At 45.6% G+C, this 15601-nt stretch overlaps 1 protein-coding gene across 2 annotated transcripts in view; it reads left to right on the top strand.

Moving 5' to 3' along the window:
• WDR75 (WD repeat domain 75) overlaps positions 1-15601 on the top strand; it is a 129616-nt gene that overhangs the window by 97125 nt on the left and 16890 nt on the right. For both annotated transcript variants that reach the window (XM_077275589.1, XM_077275590.1), the window contains 2 exons: positions 13481-13576; positions 15329-15498. In XM_077275589.1, coding sequence (XP_077131704.1) covers positions 13481-13576; positions 15329-15498 — 266 coding nt within the window. The remainder of the gene's footprint in view (positions 1-13480; positions 13577-15328; positions 15499-15601) is intronic.

Genomic DNA, 15601 nt, shown 5'->3' with positions numbered 1-15601 from the left:
ACTGGGCCGACTTCTCAGTTGGCTACAGGCTCTACGCTAGGGATGGGCTGCACCTCAATGGGGAAGGTGCAGCTGTGCTGGGGGAGAAAATGGTTAGAAGGTTTGGAGGAGTGTTTAAACTAGGGAATGGGGGGGGAGGGTATTCATTTCATAGGAGGGGAATATAGTGCAGATAGAGACCTGGGTACAAATAAGGAAGTTGGGGGTGGCGGAGGCATGGGGGGTGGGGTTAGAACAGTTAGTAATTTAAGAAAGAATAGAGGTACAGAGAGGAACATCAAGTGCATGTATACTAATGCCAGAAGCCTCGCCAACAAAATGGACGAATTAGAACTAATGTTGTTGGAACATAATTATGACATGGTGGGGATATCTGAAACATGGCTGGATGAGAGCCATGACTGGGCTGTTAACTTGCAGGGCTATAGCCTTTTCAGAAATGACCATACAGATAAGCGAGGGGGTGGGGTGTGTCTGTTTGTAAAATCGACCTTAAAACCCATCCTGCGTGATAATATAGGTGAATCTAATGAAAATGTAGAGTCCCTGTTGGTGGAGATAAGGGGAGGGGGAAAAATAATAAATTACTGATAGGGGTTTGTTATAAATCTCCAAAAATAATGGAAGCAATGGAGAATATCCTTGTAAAGCAAATAGATGAAGCTGCGACTCAAGGAGAAGTCCTTATTATGGGGGACTTCAACTACCCTGAAATAGATTGGGAAACAGAAACCTGCAGTTCCAGTAAAGGTAATCGGTTTTTGACAACTATGAGACAATTACCTTTCACAACTGGTTCAGGACCCAACAAGGAGGGGGGCACTGCTAGACCTAATATTAACCAACAGGCCAGACCGCATATCAAATATAAGGGTTGGGGGTCACTTGGGGAATAGTGATCACAAAATAATAAGTTTTCATGTCTCCTTTAATAAGATGTGTAGTAGAGGGGTGACAAGGACACTAAACTTCAGGAGGGCAAATTTCCAACGGATGAGAGAGGATCTTGGTGCAATTAACTGTGACGATATCCTGAGACATAAAAGTACACAAAGAAAATGGGAGACATTTATTAGCATCCTGGATAGGACCTGTGCACAGTATATTCCGTATGGGAATAAACATACTAGAAATAGGAGGAAACCAATATGGCTAAATAAAGCTGTAAGGGGCGCAATAAGGGACAAAAAGAAAGCATTTAGAGAATAAAAGGAAGTAGGTAGTGAGGATGCATTAAATAAATACAAAAAATTAAATAAATTATGTAAAAAGCAAATCAAGGCAGCAAAGATTGAGACAGAGAGACTCATTGCTAGAGAGAGCAAAAATAACCCCAAAATATTCTCTAACTACATAAATAGTAAGAAACTAAAAAATGATAGTGTTGGCCCCCTTAAAAATAGTCTGGGTGAAATGGTGGATGAGGATGAGGAAAAAGCCAATATGCTAAATGACTTTTTATTCAGTCGTCATGACAGCACTAACGAGAGAGGGGATCCGCCCTTCAGGGACAGGAAACCTACAGAGATAAAAGGGCGGCACCTCTCTCCCGCATCAGTTGGTTTCCTGTCCCTGACAGGGGACCCTGCAGAGGCCTTTTGAAGAAAGGCGAAGAAAATTTGGACCCAGGTCCGACTCACCGATCCTGGAGGCGGGATGGCCCCTTCCCCGGTGTTGATCGCGACGCTGGAAGTGCCGCACCACAGAGGGCTGTGGGGGTAGGCAACAGCACGGCAGGAGCAGACTTCAGGGGGAGTGCTGTCTCGAGTGGTGTCCCATCGCCAGGTACGGGTGAGTATTGTGTGGGAGGCCCTCCGAAACTAAGAATGTGTCTGGTATTCCCGGCTGGTGGCGCACATCGCAGCGGCTGCCGGCACTGGGCGCTGGAGCTTCCCCTCTGCACCGGCGTTCTAAGCGGCACGAGCGCTTTTTTCCGCTGTTGCGCACATCGCAGCGGCGGTACCCTTACTGCCGGCGCTGGGCGCTGGAGCTTCCCCTCTGCACCGGCGTCCTAAGCAGCACGAGCACTGCGCTCAGCGTTCCGGAAGCGTCGCACCGGAGGTGACGCGCATAGGGGGGCGGTGCTTAATTCGGCAGCAGGCAATGACGCCCGGCGCCTGCGCAGTGCGTCACACTGAGAGAAAAACATGGCGGCGCCCGTCGGTCTCCCCTGAATAATCGGCGTGGGGGTATTTTCGGTTGCAACTTGCGGCGGTACTTCCGGACTGATATCGTGAGTACCATTGGCGGGGGTCTCGGGAAAGGGAGGGTCCTCCCACACGCCGGCTTGTACCAGGCAGTTCACGAGGATTGGCCGGCTGTCCCCCATCAGGGGGAGGTACCTTTAGGGGGCCGGCTACTTAAGGATTCAATGATGGCTGCTTCATGCTTCATATCCATTGTTACAATGGAGTCTCAGGAGCAGGAGCAGTTGCCTTCTGAGCAACAGTGTCAACCCCTGGAGAAGCCCCATGCAGCAAACACCCAGCGACGTTCTAGTGGCAGTAGTCGTCCTGGAGGTCAATCTGCTAAAGCCGGAAAGTCCTCAAGCCGGATGGATATTGCTTCGGTGGAGAGGGTCCCCCCGCAATCTTCGGTACCACTTGGACACTGTAGGGGTAAGTGATCATCGTGAAAGTTCACTTAGTGATTGGTGTCCCTCCTTATTCCCTTTTTTACATCAGGGAAAAAAGCGGTCCTCTAAATCTAAGCACAAGGAATGTGCAGAATGTGGTATTCCTCTCCCTGACGAGTATGTTAAAAGACTATGTGGTCCGTGTATCCAGCGTCTAATAGCGGAAGAGACACCAGATTTCGCTTCTAGTCTAAGACAGATTGTTAGACAAGAGATTAGAAGCTCTACAAGATCTCAATCTCATAATAGGGGGTCTAAAATAATAGACCCTGGATCCCCAAGTTCACATGAGGATAGTGACTTAGGAGATCTGAAGTCGGAAGCCTCTCTCTCATCAGTATCCTCCTCGGGCACGGAGTACGAACATTCTTGTTTTTCTTTTGACCGCATAGACCGCCTCGTTAAAGCGGTAAATAACACAATTGGAATTGAGCAGACACCGCCAGAAAAATCCATGCAGGATGTCATGTTCAGAGGTCTGGACCGTAAATCCCGCCGATGCTTTCCGGTGGTGGAGAAAGTTAGCGCCCTAATTTCCAGAGAATGGAAAAAACCGGAAAGAAAAGGTTCTCTTCCTCCATCTTTTAAATGGAAGTATCCGTTCGAGGAGTCCGCATCAGCCACGTGGGATAAAGCCCCGAAGCTTGATGCTGCTGTAGCCAAGGCTTCTAAAAAATCCTCTCTACCGTTTGAGGATCTGGGGACTTTAAAGGACCCACTGGACAGGAGGGCAGATGTGTTTCTCAAGGGAGCCTGGGAAACTTCAGCAGGGGCTCTCAGACCATCAATTGCTGCCACCTGCACGGCACGCTCTATGATGGTGTGGTTGGATAGCCTGGAGGGTCAGCTGAAGAACAAAACCCGAGAGAGGAAATGCTATCCTCCCTCTCTATGATTCAAGGGGCTGCGGCTTACCTTGCTGATGCTTCAGCGGACTCAGTTAAATTGGCGGCTAGGTCGGCCGCACTCTCTAATTCAGCCCGTAGAGCAATCTGGCTGAAATGTTGGCAAGGAGACATGCAGGCCAGATCCAAATTATGCAACATTCCGTGCGAAGGGGAGCACTTATTCGGTCCGGTCCTGGACGAATTATTAGAGAAAGCGGGAGACAGTAAGAAACGTTTTCCCTACCTCGGTAGGCCCACTTACAGAAGAGGCACTAATAGGAGGTGGTTTGACCGAACAAGACCAAATAGAGAAAAATCCAGATATGACGCCAATAAAAAGAAAGGTAGAGGCTACACGTTTAATTCCTTTAGAGACAACAGGAAGCCACAATGACTGGCGGACCGGGTAGGGGGCAGGCTTCTAGCCTTCTATCCGGCATGGCGTATTATTTCCAATAGCCCGTGGGTCCTGAACATTGTTGAGTCTGGACTAAAGTTTGACTTTCAAATCACTCCTGGCGACAGGTTTCTAGTAACACCGGTGCGTTCATCCTCAGCAGAACAGCTGGCATTAGAAACTGAGGTCCAGGAACTCCAACAGAAAGGTGTTTTGGTGGAGGTTCCTGAAGTACAAAGGGGTAAAGGATTCTATTCTCCCCTCTTCTTGATTAAGAAGCCAGATAATACCTTTCGCACAATTATAAACCTTAAAGGCCTAAATAGGTTTTTGTGGATTCCGTCATTTAAAATGGAGTCGGTCAAGTCTGCAATAAAGTTATTGTTTGGCGGGTGTTTTATGGTCGTCTTAGATCTTAAAGACGCATATTATCACGTCCCCATACACGTAGACCACCAGTGTTATTTAAGAGTTGCAGTCCTCTTAGGGGAATCGATAAAACACTTCCAATACAAGGCACTCCCCTTTGGTGTCGCGGTGGCCCCTCGGGTGTTCACGAAGATAATGGTGGAGGTCATGGCACATCTCCATGAGCAGGATATTCTCATAGTTCCATATCTCGATGACCTATTAATAATAGGAAACTCTGAATCACACTGCACGTCCCAACTACACAAAGTAATTGCAGCCTTGCAAAGGTTGGGGTGGATAATTAATTTTTAAAAATCACGGTTACAGCCTCTAGAGGTTCAAGAATTCCTGGGTCTCATATTGGACTCGAGATTACAAGAATGCCGTCTACCTGACGTTAAGTTGGAAAAAATCCAACGACAGATTCTTAGAGTGATTGATAATCCGGTAATAACATTGAGGGGAGCAATGTCACTGTTAGGCTCACTCACGTCGTGTATCCCGGCAGTACGTTGGGCCCAGTACCACACCAGAGACCTACAGTGGGTGGTTTTGTACAACACTCGTCTGTTAGAGGGTCACTTGGATAGTTCTCTTTCTTTGTCGGATTCCACTATTCAGTCTTTATGTTGGTGGTTACACGCTCCAAACCTACGTAATGGGGTTCCCTGGATAAACCACATATCGCGGGTGATAACCACAGATGCTAGTCCCACGGGATGGGGGGCGCATATGGGCGAGATGTGGGTCCAGGGGGTTTGGTCACCCTCCGAACAGAATTTGTCATCTAAACTTAAAGAGTTGTTAGCCGTAGAACAAGCTCTGAGACATTTCCTTATATCCTTGCAGGACCATCACGTCAGACTATTCTCAGACAATCAGGTAACGGTAGCTTACATTAACCACCAAGGGGGAACCCGATCCAGGTCCTTAATGGAGGTATCGGGTCGTATCTTACAGATAGCCGAAAGTCATCTACGGTCACTCACATCACTGCACATAAAGGGGAAACACAACGTGGTAGCCGACTTTTTAAGTCGCAGAAAACTCGGGCAAGGAGATTGGGTGCTCAATCAGGTCGTCTTCGATCAGATCACCCATCGTTGGGGGTACCCACAGATAGACCTCTTCGCCAACAAAGAAAACAAAAAATGTCGTCGATTTTGTTCCCTAAACCCCAGAGACAATCCGGTGGCGGTGGATGCTCTCCTGATTCCTTGGCACTTCGACATAGCCTACGCCTTTCCCCCGTTGAACTTGATCCCGATAGTCCTCAGGAAAATTCGGGAGGACAAAGCTCATGTAATTCTGATAGCGCCGTTCTGGCCCAAGAGGCCGTGGTTTCCTTGGCTGAGGAAAATGTCCATTTCTCAACCGTGGATTCTCCCAGAACTCCCAGACCTCCTCTCACAGGGTCCGGTCTTCCATCCACGAGTGGCCAGTTTACATCTGATGGCGTGGGATTTGAAGGGTCATTACTAAGAAAAAAGGGTTTTTCAGAGGGACTTATTAATACCCTATTAAAAAGCAGGAAAGATTCCACAACAAATATTTATGTAAGAATCTGGAAAAAATTCCTTTCGGTCTCAGGATCGGTTATGAGTCAGAAAGCTAATATTCCAAAGATCTTGGAGTTCCTGCAAAAAGGCCTCGAGATGGGGCTAGCTACAAGCACCCTTAGAGTCCAGGTTTCAGCCTTGGGGGCGCTGTATAATTGTGGGTTAGCTAAAAATTATTGGATTGCTCGTTTTATTAAAGCAGCGGCTAGATCAAGACCCATCGTTAAGAAAAGACTAGCCCCGTGGGACTTAAACTTAGTCCTCTCAGCGTTAACGGAACCCCCCTTTGAGCCTTTAGAAACTGCATCTATAAAGATCCTGTCCTTAAAAACAGCTCTTTTGATTGCTCTTACGTCGGCTAGGAGAGTTAGTGATTTACAGGCCCTCTCTAGACTGACTCCATATATGCAGATTAGAGAAGATAGAGGGGATCAGTTCTTAATACTACTCTATCTCCCGAAGGTATCGTCTAAGTTCCACAGACTCCAGGAGATAAATCTCCCCACTTTTTGTCCTAATCCTAAAAACCCAAAGGAACTCAAACTCCATACATTGGATGTCAAAAGATGCCTTCTTAAATATATTTCTTTAACAGACCCCTGGAAAAAAGACAATTCCTTGTTTATATCCTATCAGGGAGTCAAGAAAGGGTTTAGAGTATCCAAAAACACCTTGGGTAGATGGATTAGGGAGGCAATTTCTCTGGCTTATTCAGCAGGTGGCCTAGAAGTCCCGGAAGGCGTAAAGGCTCATTCCACTCGTGCCATGGCATCTTCCTGGGCAGAGAGATCGGAGGTGTCAATTGAGGACATATGTAAGGCGGCCACATGGTCATCTCCGTCTACTTTCTTGAATCATTATAGATTAGATCTTGGTAGCTCCAACGATCTCACATTTGGTAGAAGGGTGCTGGAAGCAGTAATCCCACCCTAATACTCTTTTCTCTGTAATTCTCTCGTTACTGCTGTCATGACGACTGAATAAATACTCAAGCTACTTACCAGGTAGCGGTGTTTTTCAGGAGTCCATGACAGCACTCCTATATTCCCTCCCTTTCTACTGGTATGGGTTTCATCACGATAAGTATATTCTCATGTAGGTTATTTTTCTACAAATTTTAGTCACAAGGTGAAATGTGTTAAGATATTTATGTGTTACTAATCAATGGAGGTCCTCTCATGCTCTGTAATCCAACTGATGCGGGAGAGAGGTGCCGCCCTTTTATCTCTGTAGGTTTCCTGTCCCTGAAGGGCGGATCCCCTCTCTCGTTAGTGCTGTCATGGACTCCTGAAAAACACTGCTACCTGGTAAGTAGCTTGAGTATTTTTCATCAGTATTTACAAAAGAAAATCCCATGGCAGCCAATATGACTAGTGATAATAATTCCCAATTTAATGTTACCTGCTTAACCCAGCAGGAAGTACGGAGGCGTCTAAAAATCACAAAAATTGACAAATCTCCGGGCCCGGATGGGAAACACCCCCGAGTACTGCAGGAATTAAGTACAGTCATTGATAGACCATTATTTTTAATCTTTAAAGGGAAGGTGCCACCAGTTTTCTTGTAGTTTGTTTTTTTGTGAAATTAAGCTTAAAATAGTAAATAAAATGTACTAATGCAATGTTTGCACTGTTTGCAAACATTTCTATATGAAAAATATTATATATATTCTTACAAATATATATATTGACCACTAGGGGGAGCATTTTCCGTTTTAGACCTCAAGCAGCTATAGTAAGACTAACCAGCTTTACTGTTAGCTGGAAAATTGGGGCAGTAACTGCTGACATCAGCATTTCCCTCCCCTTTTGGGTGGTCTAATATCCCTGGGGCAGAATGAAGAGCAGCATCACAGGGCAGAGCCATTTTGTGTGTGACTGCCCTGTGATCTGCTATCCCTAGCAGTTAGTGCATCAGAAGCCCAGTTAGTTTATGTGGTGTTTATGGAGCAGCATTGTCTGTGCAGAGCTGTCTGTGACTCATCCCTCAGTAAGATAAGAAGGAGCTCCAGGTCTGCAGTGAATGGCCAGGCATTGTGGAGGGAGGGGAGAGATACATTGTATGGCTGAGAGAGGTGTCAGGTGTCACCTCTCTCTGCAGGCTGGGAATGCAGCTTAATGGCGTGAATGGAGCTCCTGTGATAGAGAGTAAGGGTACCGTCACACAGTACCATTTTGATCGCTACGACGGCACGATCCGTGACGTCGCAGCGATCGTATGAATATCGCTCCAGCGTCGTAGACTGCGGTCACACGTTGCAATCACGGCGCTGGAGCGATGCCGAAGTCCCCGGTAACCAGGGTAAACATCGGGTAACTAAGCGCAGGGCCGCGCTTAGTAACCCGATGTTTACCCTGGTTACCAGCGTAAACGTAAAAAAACAAACAGTACATACTCACCCGTCGGTGTCCTTCAGGTCCCTTGCCGTCTGCTTCCTGCTCTGAGTGCAGCCGTACAGTGAGAGCAGAGCGCAGCACCGCTGTGATCTGCTCTCACTTTCCGGCCGGCACTCAGAGCAGGAAGCAGACGGCAAGGGACCTGAAGGACACCGACTGGTGAGTATGTACGGTTTGTTTTTTTACGTTTACGCTGGTAACCAGGGTAAACATCGGGTAACTAAGCGCAGGGCCGCGCTTAGTAACCCGATGTTTACCGTGGTTACCAGCGTAAACGTAAAAAAAACAAACAGTACATACTTACATTCCGGTGTCTGTCCCCGGCGTTCTGCTTCTCTCCACTGTGTAAGCGCCATAGCCGGAAAGCACAGCGGTGACGTCAGACGTCACCGCTGTGCTCGCTTTCTGGCTTGCCGGCGCTCACACACTGCAGAGAAGCTGAGACGCCGGAGGACAGACACCGGAATGTGAGTATGTACTGTTTGTTTTTTTTACGTTTACGCTGGTAACCACGGTAAACATCGGGTTACTAAGCGCGGCCCTGCACTTAGTTACCCGATGTTTACCCTGGTTACAAGCGAACACATCGCTGGATCGCTGTCACACACAACGATCCAGCGATGTCAGCGGGTGATCAAGCGACGAAAGAAAGTTCCATACGATCTGCTACGACGTACGATTCTCAGCAGGATCCCTGATCGCTGCTGCGTGTCAGACACTGCGATATCGTAACGATATCGCTAGAACGTCACGAATCGTACCGTCGTAGCGATCAAAATGGTACTGTGTGACAGTACCCCTAAGTGGAGCTGGGCAGAGAGCACTGGGCTATAATAAAATGGCAGCTAGTCACACCTACAGCAGTGAGTTGTGCAGCCCACAGAGGCGTGCCCAGCTCACTGCTAACACCTCTCCAATGTTAAAGATAGGGTCAGCGCCGGTCTATTATCTCCTATGTCCATGGGGTGCTGTAAAATGACACTGTTAGTGTCCTGAACTGCTGTGAAACCAAGATGTCAGCCCCCAGTTCCTTCTTTAAACACATATAACACACGAAATCTGTTTCACATGCATTTAAAACTTGGTTATAGCAGCATGTTATGCTACATTACAGTGATTTATTAATGATCTACAAACGCGGTACCTTACCTTTAAAGAGTCCATAATAACAGGGTCTGTACCACAGGACTGGCGTATAGCAAATGTGGTGCCAATATTCAAAAAGGGGACAAAAACTGAACTCGGAAATTATAGGCCAGTAAGTTTAACCTCTACTGTGGGTAAAATCCTGGAGGGCATTCTAAGGGATGCTATACTGGAGTATCTGAAGAGGAATAACCTTATGACCCAGTATCAGCACGGGTTTACTAGGGACCGATCATGTCAGACTAATTTGATCAGCTTCTATGAAGAGGTAAGTTCCGGTCTGGACCAAGGGAACCCAGTAGATGTAGTGTATATGGACTTTTCAAAAGCTTTTGATACGGTACCACACAAAAGGTTGATACATAAAATGAGAATAATGGGGATAGGGGAAAATATGTGCAAGTGGGTTGAGAGTTGGCTCAGGGATAGGAAACAAAGGGTGGTTATTAATGGAGCACACTCGGACTGGGTCACGGTTAGTAGTGGGGTACCACAGGGGTCAGTATTGGGCCCTCTTCTTTTTAACATATTTATTAATGACCTTGTAGGGGGCATTCAGAGTAGAATTTCAATATTTGCAGATGACACTAAACTCTGCAGGGTAATCAATACAGGGGAGGACAATTTTTGATTACAGGCTGATTTATGTAAGCTAGAAGCTTGGGCTGATAAATGGCAAATGAGCTTTAATGGGGATAAATGTAAGGTCATGCACTTGGGTAGAAGTAATAAGATGTATAACTATGTGCTTAATTCTAAAACTCTGGGCAAAACCGTCAATGAAAAAGACCTGGGTGTATGGGTGGATGACAAACTCATATTCAGTGGCCAGTGTCAGGCAGCTGCTACAAAGGCAAATAAAATAATGGGATGCATTAAAAGAGGCATAGATGCTCATGAGGAGAACATAATTTTACCTCTATACAAGTCACTAGTTTGACCACACTTAGAATACTGTGCACAGTTCTGGTCTCCGGTGTATAAGAAAGACATAGCTGAACTAGAGCGGGTGCAGAGAAGAGCGACCAAGGTTATTAGAGGACTGGGGGTCTGCAATACCAAGATAGGTTATTACACTTGGGGCTATTTAGTTTGGAAAAACGAAGACTAAGGGGTGATCTTATGTTAATGTATAAATATATGAGGGGACAGTACAAAGACCTTTCTGCTGATCTTTTTAATCATAGACCGGTGACAGGGACAAGGGGGCATCCTCTACGTCTGGAGGAAAAAAGGTTTTAGCATAATAACAGACGCAGATTCTTTACTGTAAGAGCAGTGAGACTATGGAACTCTCTGCCGTATGATGTTGTAATGAGTGACTCATTGCTTCAATTTAAGAGGGGACTGGATACCTTTCTGGAAAAGTATAATATTACAGGGTATATATACTAGATTCCTTGATAAGGCGTTGATCCAGGGAACTAGTCTGATTGCCGTATGTGGGGTCGGGAAGGAATTTTTTTCCCCTTGGTGGAGCTTACTCTTACCACATGGGGTTTTTTTTGCCTTCCCCTGGATCAACATGTTAGGGCATGCTAGGCTATGGGTTGAACTAGATGGACTTAAAGTCTTCCTTCAACCTTAATAACTATGTAACTATGTGGTAGAGGGTTCCAGAGTAGGGGGCATGCGCGAGAGAAATCTTGTATGCGATTGTGGGAAGAGGAGATAACAGGTGAGTAGAGAAGGAGATCTTGTGAGGATCGGAGGTTGCGTGCAGGAAAGTACCGGGAGACGAGGTCACAGATGTATGAGTGTATATATCGGACAAGTGCGCTCACACCAGTGTTATTCAGTAGGGCAGTGCTCATGACCAATTTTCTTTTTACTGACAATCTGTCTGGGAAAAAAAACATTCTGCAATTTCACTCTGAAATCAGAAAACACTCACCCATTCAGGGCTATGAGTGCATGGGAAACCTCAAACTGCGCTCGGAGTACATCTGAGTGCAGTCTGATATCTGCAGACTCACAGAATGGAGAAGCTGGAGATATGATGTTCTCCTCTGCTCCGGATCACACTATGCTGACATGTCATTAGCATTATTGACCCAATTCTATCAGATGAGAGATTCTACAGTCCTGTGACCCCGGCTTTACTTGGGGGTTCTAGCAGTTAAAACCCTAGCAATCATCTTTTTTGTGAAAAACCCTTTAAGGGAACCTGACATGTGATTCATTCTGCCCTGAGCCACTGGCAACGTGTATCACACTGGCGCTGTCATTACCACCCGCTGTGTGTTACGGTATGTGCGCATGTTAAGTAGAATTGTAATAAAATTTCTGCGCCCAAACACTGCAATTTATTGCGTCAGGAAGAGAAGTGTGATACCTGGACTCTCGTGCACCCGCTCCTCATTTATCCTTCCAGTTTTAAATCTGCATCATATCAATTCTTTCAGCAATTTCTACTCAGTCAGATGAATAGGGAAAATGCATGTAATAAACATGCATATTTTACTCAGCATTTTTGTCACAAATTTACATTTTTATAGTAATGGTTAGTGGCAGTCTGTCATGTCAGATAATGCTGCTAATAGTGTTAGAAATGTGACTGACCGCCTTATTTAAAGTGCAACTGGAAGGAGGAAATAAGCCTGATTTCTCCCTGGAGCTGCTGGCTTTCAGTCACTGCTCACAGTCGGGGGTTTGGCTCCTAAACACTGATACACTGCGACCACGGCTGCCCTTGTAAAAAACGTTCTAGCCTGAAGCCCCGAATTACTGACTCTAATGAAGTGTTAATATATTTACATTTACTCTTTTGGCCTGGGACACCTCATAGAATCTCACGGTTTTTAGTATCATCTCTATGCTGATGACACACAGATCTACATCTCTGGACCAGATATCACCTCCCTACTAACCAGAATCCCTCAATGTCTGTCTGCTATTTCATCCTTCTTCTCCGCTAGATTTCTAAAACTTAACATGGACAAAACAGAATTCATAGTCTTTCCCCCATCTCATGCGACCCCCCCCAACGAACCTATCCATTACAGTAAATGGCTGCCCACTCTCCCCAGTCTCACAAGCTCGCTGTCATGGGGTAAACCTTGACACTGATCTCTCCTTCAAACCGCATATCCAAGCCATTTCCACTTCCTGCCGCCTTAAACTCAAAAATATTTCACGGATCCGTACATTCCTAAACCAAGAATCTGCAAAAACCCTAGTCCATGCCCTCATCATCTCCCGCCTCGACTACTGCAACCTCCTGCTCTGTGGCCTCCCCTCTAACACTCTCGCACCCCTCCAATCTATTCTAAACTCTGCTGCCCGTCTAATCCACCTGTCCCCCCGCTATTCCCCGGCCTCTCCCCTCTGTCAATCCCTGCACTGGCTCCCCATTACCCAGAGACTCAAGTACAAAAGCCTAACCATGACATACAAAGCCATCCACAGCCTGTCTCCTCCATACATCTGTGACCTCGTCTCCCGGTACTTTCCTGCACGCAACCTCCGATCCTCACAAGATCTCCTTCTCTACTCACCTGTTATCTCCTCTTCCCACAATCGCATACAAGATTTCTCTCGCGTATCACCCCTACTCTGGAACTCTCTACCACAACACATCAGACTCTCACCTACCATCGAAATCTTCAAAAAGAACCTGAAGACCCACCTCTTCCGACAAGCCTACAACCTGCAGTAACCACCGATCAACCAAACCGCTGCACGACCAGCTCTACCCTCACCTACTGTATCCTCACCCATCCCTTGTAGATTGTGAGCCCTCGCGTGCAGGGTCCTCTCTCCTCCTGTACCAGTTGTGACTTGTATTGTTCAAGATTATTGTACCTGTTTTTATGTATACCCCTCCTCACATGTAAAGCGCCATGGAATAAGTGGCGCTATAATAATAAATAATAATATATAGTGCTATTCTAATGTATAAGCACCACATATGTCACACTACACCATAACCTGGAGACTTTTATATTAAAGTGTGTTTTATAAGTATGATATATTTTAGAGATTATTATATAGTTGGTTGTTGTCAGTGTAAACTGTTGAATGCTAACTTTTCTTCTATATCTTCCCAGTAACATGGAAGGCTCAGCTTAATGCCGGTGTTCTGCAGCCCGACGCAGTTTCAGAAAATATCGCTGCATTTTCTTCTTTTTCTGGAAGTTCAACCAGTAAGTGCACACTGAGCAAAAATAACTTCTGCAATGCACAAAGCACTTTCACCTGCCGCACACACCATACTATTGCCATTCCATTCGAAATAAAAAAATATATATATATAAAAAAAAATAATTGGAAGGGTTCCTGAAAATAAAATAAAAGAATAGTTTTAAGCCTGTGGGCAATCGCCCTGGACATGGAGATAAATCTGGAGCTGCTCGAAGCTGCACTCTCTTCTCCATATGTTGTGCCAGTATTATAGGGTTTTTTCTTCTTTCTGCAAAGTGTAGCCCAGTTGGTGTAAAACGACAGGGCAGTAGTTCCTCACCCTCTGCGGGTCCAGCGTTGGCTCCCCACCATTACTCACATCGTGGTGTTGTGGTGGCGGCGGTGACGTCACATTGACAGTACACATCACTGCAGTATAGCAGAGATCCGTGTTGGGCAGCGGACATCACCGATGACTAAAAATCAGTATGAAGTGACCGCTGCAGCCAAACGCCAAGACCCGAGCAGTGATGGGGTGCTGACACTGTGGAGGGCGGAGTGACTTTTAGGTATTCTACAGCATGTGGGGTCCTTTTTTCTGAAAGTGGGAACACCTCTTGGATTCAAAGGTGTCCATGGATTTATCTCTCAATCTGTTGTTGTGTTCCCAATAAATCTTTGTTGTTTTTTATTCATTTTTATGCATTTGGGGAGTCAAGTGCTCTGGGCGTGACAGGGCACTTCGTGTGCTGTTCTTCAAGGTTATTTCCCTGCCTAGCACCGACCTCTTGGGCGATTATTCATTATCTTATTTTCAGGCTCCTGATGTTAGCGACCATGATTGACCGCTCAATCTAAAGAGGCTAGTGCTTGGCAGGGAAAACTCCTAGGGCGGCCGTGGCTCCGGAAGTGCTCGGTTATGCCTGGAGCACTGATTTAATTATAGATAGAAGATATAAAGATGTCCTTGAGTTTGGTAGTCACATCCCTGTATGCCCATATATCTGATCCCTGTATGCCCATATATCTGGCTTTGGGGTGTGTTGGGACGCTGGTCTTGATGACCGATTTCCTTTACCAAGTATCTTCTTGCCTATTGCTACAAGTCCAATGTGGTAATAGGCTTGTATTATAGGATACACAAAAGGCTATACACGGTTGTGGACTGACGCACATTATAAAGTGCTTTTTTTGCTCTATAAATCAGGTTGAAATTCCCATTGAACGCAGTCAGTTCAGTATCTTTACTTTTGTAACATTTAAGCTAAAAAGGGGCTTCATGTAAAGAAACCAGCCCTGACTTGGAACTGACCACTCACAAATATAGTGGTGCAATTTTCTTTCTTTACAAACTTAAATATGAAAGAACTCGAAATGGTCAGGAGATTTTTATTTTTATTGTCGCCATGAAAATGCAGTCAAATCTGCAGGCAGCATGTTTTAGAGCAGATTGAGCGGAGCACGGATATATCGTTCTGCGAGAAATGCTGCAGTATAACCTGTGTTTTCACCATTTTGTCACTGCTCTGTCTATGGTCTCTCTGATTCATGCTGTCCGTGCTATTATATATTCACAAAGCCAGGCGCGCCCTTTGCAGTGTTTCACCACCTCCACCAGTAGATGATTAAGAGGACACTTTTTTATTCATTCCTTATTTCTTCTTAGGACAACACCTTTTTAACATTGATTTTGGCTCATGTCCTCCATGATGGCTCTAAAAACATAATCATTTTAATTTATTTTTTTGGCTTAATTCTATACATTTTTTTTTCAGTGTTTATATTCAACCCTGCGGACCCCCTACCCCTTTATGTGCATGCCAATATCTGTCCGGGCACTGTGCAGTGGGCTGTGTTTGTGCCAAGAGATCTACCTGAAGTTTTCCATTCAAATAACCAAAAGTGGTTAAGTAAATCTCAGCTGTATTTCCTCACAGAAAAGCAGGTAACAAAAGCAAAAGTGCAGCTAAGTTTAGTTTATTAGTTCTTTATTCAGTTTTGAAAAGTCTACAACATGAAATGTATTTGTCTATTCCAGTCTGATTAAG

This window comes from Ranitomeya variabilis, chromosome 7, assembly GCF_051348905.1.
Source record: "Ranitomeya variabilis isolate aRanVar5 chromosome 7, aRanVar5.hap1, whole genome shotgun sequence".
NCBI lineage: Eukaryota > Metazoa > Chordata > Amphibia > Anura > Dendrobatidae > Ranitomeya > Ranitomeya variabilis.
Note: the sequence above shows the minus strand (reverse complement) of the source record. Positions and strands in the feature narration are given on the sequence as shown.